The sequence below is a fragment of the Emiliania huxleyi genome, assembly GCF_000372725.1.
Source record: "Emiliania huxleyi CCMP1516 unplaced genomic scaffold EMIHUscaffold_5359, whole genome shotgun sequence".
Classification (NCBI taxonomy): domain Eukaryota; phylum Haptophyta; order Isochrysidales; family Noelaerhabdaceae; genus Emiliania; species Emiliania huxleyi.
This window is the reverse complement of record NW_005197975.1, coordinates 1-1,586: the sequence shown is the minus strand read 5'-3', so window position 1 is coordinate 1,586 and position 1,586 is coordinate 1. Positions and strand designations below refer to the sequence as shown.

The 1,586-nt window shown below is 63.9% G+C and overlaps 1 protein-coding gene across 1 annotated transcript; it reads left to right on the top strand.

The window, feature by feature from the left end:
- Window positions 1–936: 936 nt before the first annotated feature.
- EMIHUDRAFT_256851 (hypothetical protein) lies at window positions 937–1,578 on the top strand (the record flags this gene model as incomplete). Its single annotated transcript, XM_005765742.1, has 2 exons — window positions 937–942; window positions 1,169–1,578. Coding segments are annotated over 2 exons (416 nt in total), but the record flags the coding sequence as incomplete, so codon positions are not given.
- Between the last annotated feature and the right edge of the window lie 8 nt (window positions 1,579–1,586).

The following is a 1,586-nucleotide window of genomic DNA, read 5'->3' as shown; positions in this document are numbered from 1 at the left end:
CGCACCATCCTCCTCTCCATCCAGTCGCTGCTTGGTGCGCGCCTCTCGGGAGACACACACACGCACACACGTACCGCGGAGGGGGAGCCAGCGCTCTCCCCCTTCCCCCTCGCCGCCTGCGCGAGTCTCGCTCACAAGCGCTCGGCGCGCCATCTCAGGGGATCCAAACCTCGACTCGCCGCTCAACGGGCACGCCGCCTCGCTATGGCCGAACCAGGCTGACTTCAAAAAGGCGCGCCTCTCTCCGCGCCCGCGGAGCGGCTCGCGCCGCCGCTCCTCCGACCCCCCCCGACCCCCCCCTTCCCCCCATGGAGCAGGCGCTGCTCAAGCACAAGAGCAGCTTGCCCTCCGGCGAGCGGAGGCCGTAGGACCGGCGCGCAGCCGCGGCGGCGGGCGATGCGGCGCCCAGGCCAACAGATGCCGCGGCGCGCTTAGAGAGCCCACGCGCGGAGCGGAGGGCGAGAGCAGAGCGCTCGGAGAGAGGTCGGGTGTAAGTCGGGGGCGATTCGCAGGGCCAGGGCGGGATGTGAGCTTGTTTGCGGGGGGCAGTGCGGGTTAACGCGCGACATGCAGAGTTGACTTTTAGAGGCTGATGCTGATGCTGTTGCCTGTTCTACACACCTTGTGGCTTACAGATACAGACCCCGTACTGCCCTTACACATCTGATCAGACATCTGTGAAGTCGTGTCATCTCACCTTCCCCGTTCCCAAGATTCCGGACCGAACACTTTTAATAAAATAAATAAATACAAAGGACATCCCAAGCTAGGGCTGGGTCGAGGACAGACACGTCCCCACCTTTGCAGGATTTTGCAAAAGCGAGGGGGGAGGGCGCATCGCCGCGCGGAGAGGGCTGGGCACAGGGCACAGGGGTGAGGGGATCTCTCTCGCATAGGATATGCACTCGGCGGCACGAGGGCAAGGCTGGGCGTCCTATGTTTGTGCTCCCCCCCGGACCCCTCGCTCTCGGGCACTAACCATCTGACCACTCATCGACTTTTACACGGCTCATTCCAAAACCGTAGTTTTTCTTTTTCGCTCCTGGCCTCTCTGAGCTCAATGATGGCGCTCGTCGCCGCTGCAGCCGGCCTGGCCGGTCCGATGGTATCGCTGCCGCGACCCATGCCGGCCGCGGCGCGGCCTGCTGTCGCGCGCATCTCGATGCAGCTCGAGCCATCGGAGGAGGTGTCGGCGGCCTTCCGCTCGCTCGGGATCGGAGAGGACGAGTCGTATGATGGCATCATGGCTGCGTACGAGACGCTGAAAGCGAAGAACGCGGGCAACACGAAGGCGGTCATCAAGCTCGAGGTTGCGAAGGACCGTGTGATGGACCACCGGCTGCGGCAGCGCATGAGCGGCTCGCTGAAGCCGGACCGCAAGTTTGGCGAGGACCTCAGGCCGAAGGATGCGAAGAAGCCGCTCATCACGCTGCCGCCGTTTCTGGAGGAGATTGCGGAGCTGCCGAAGCGGACGTACCTCGTGACCAACATCGCCGTCTTCGGCATCTTTGGCCTCCTGCCCGTCTTTGAGGCGTCGTTTGTCTCGAGCTCGATCGGGCTAAACTTTGGCATCGCAATGTTCCGGC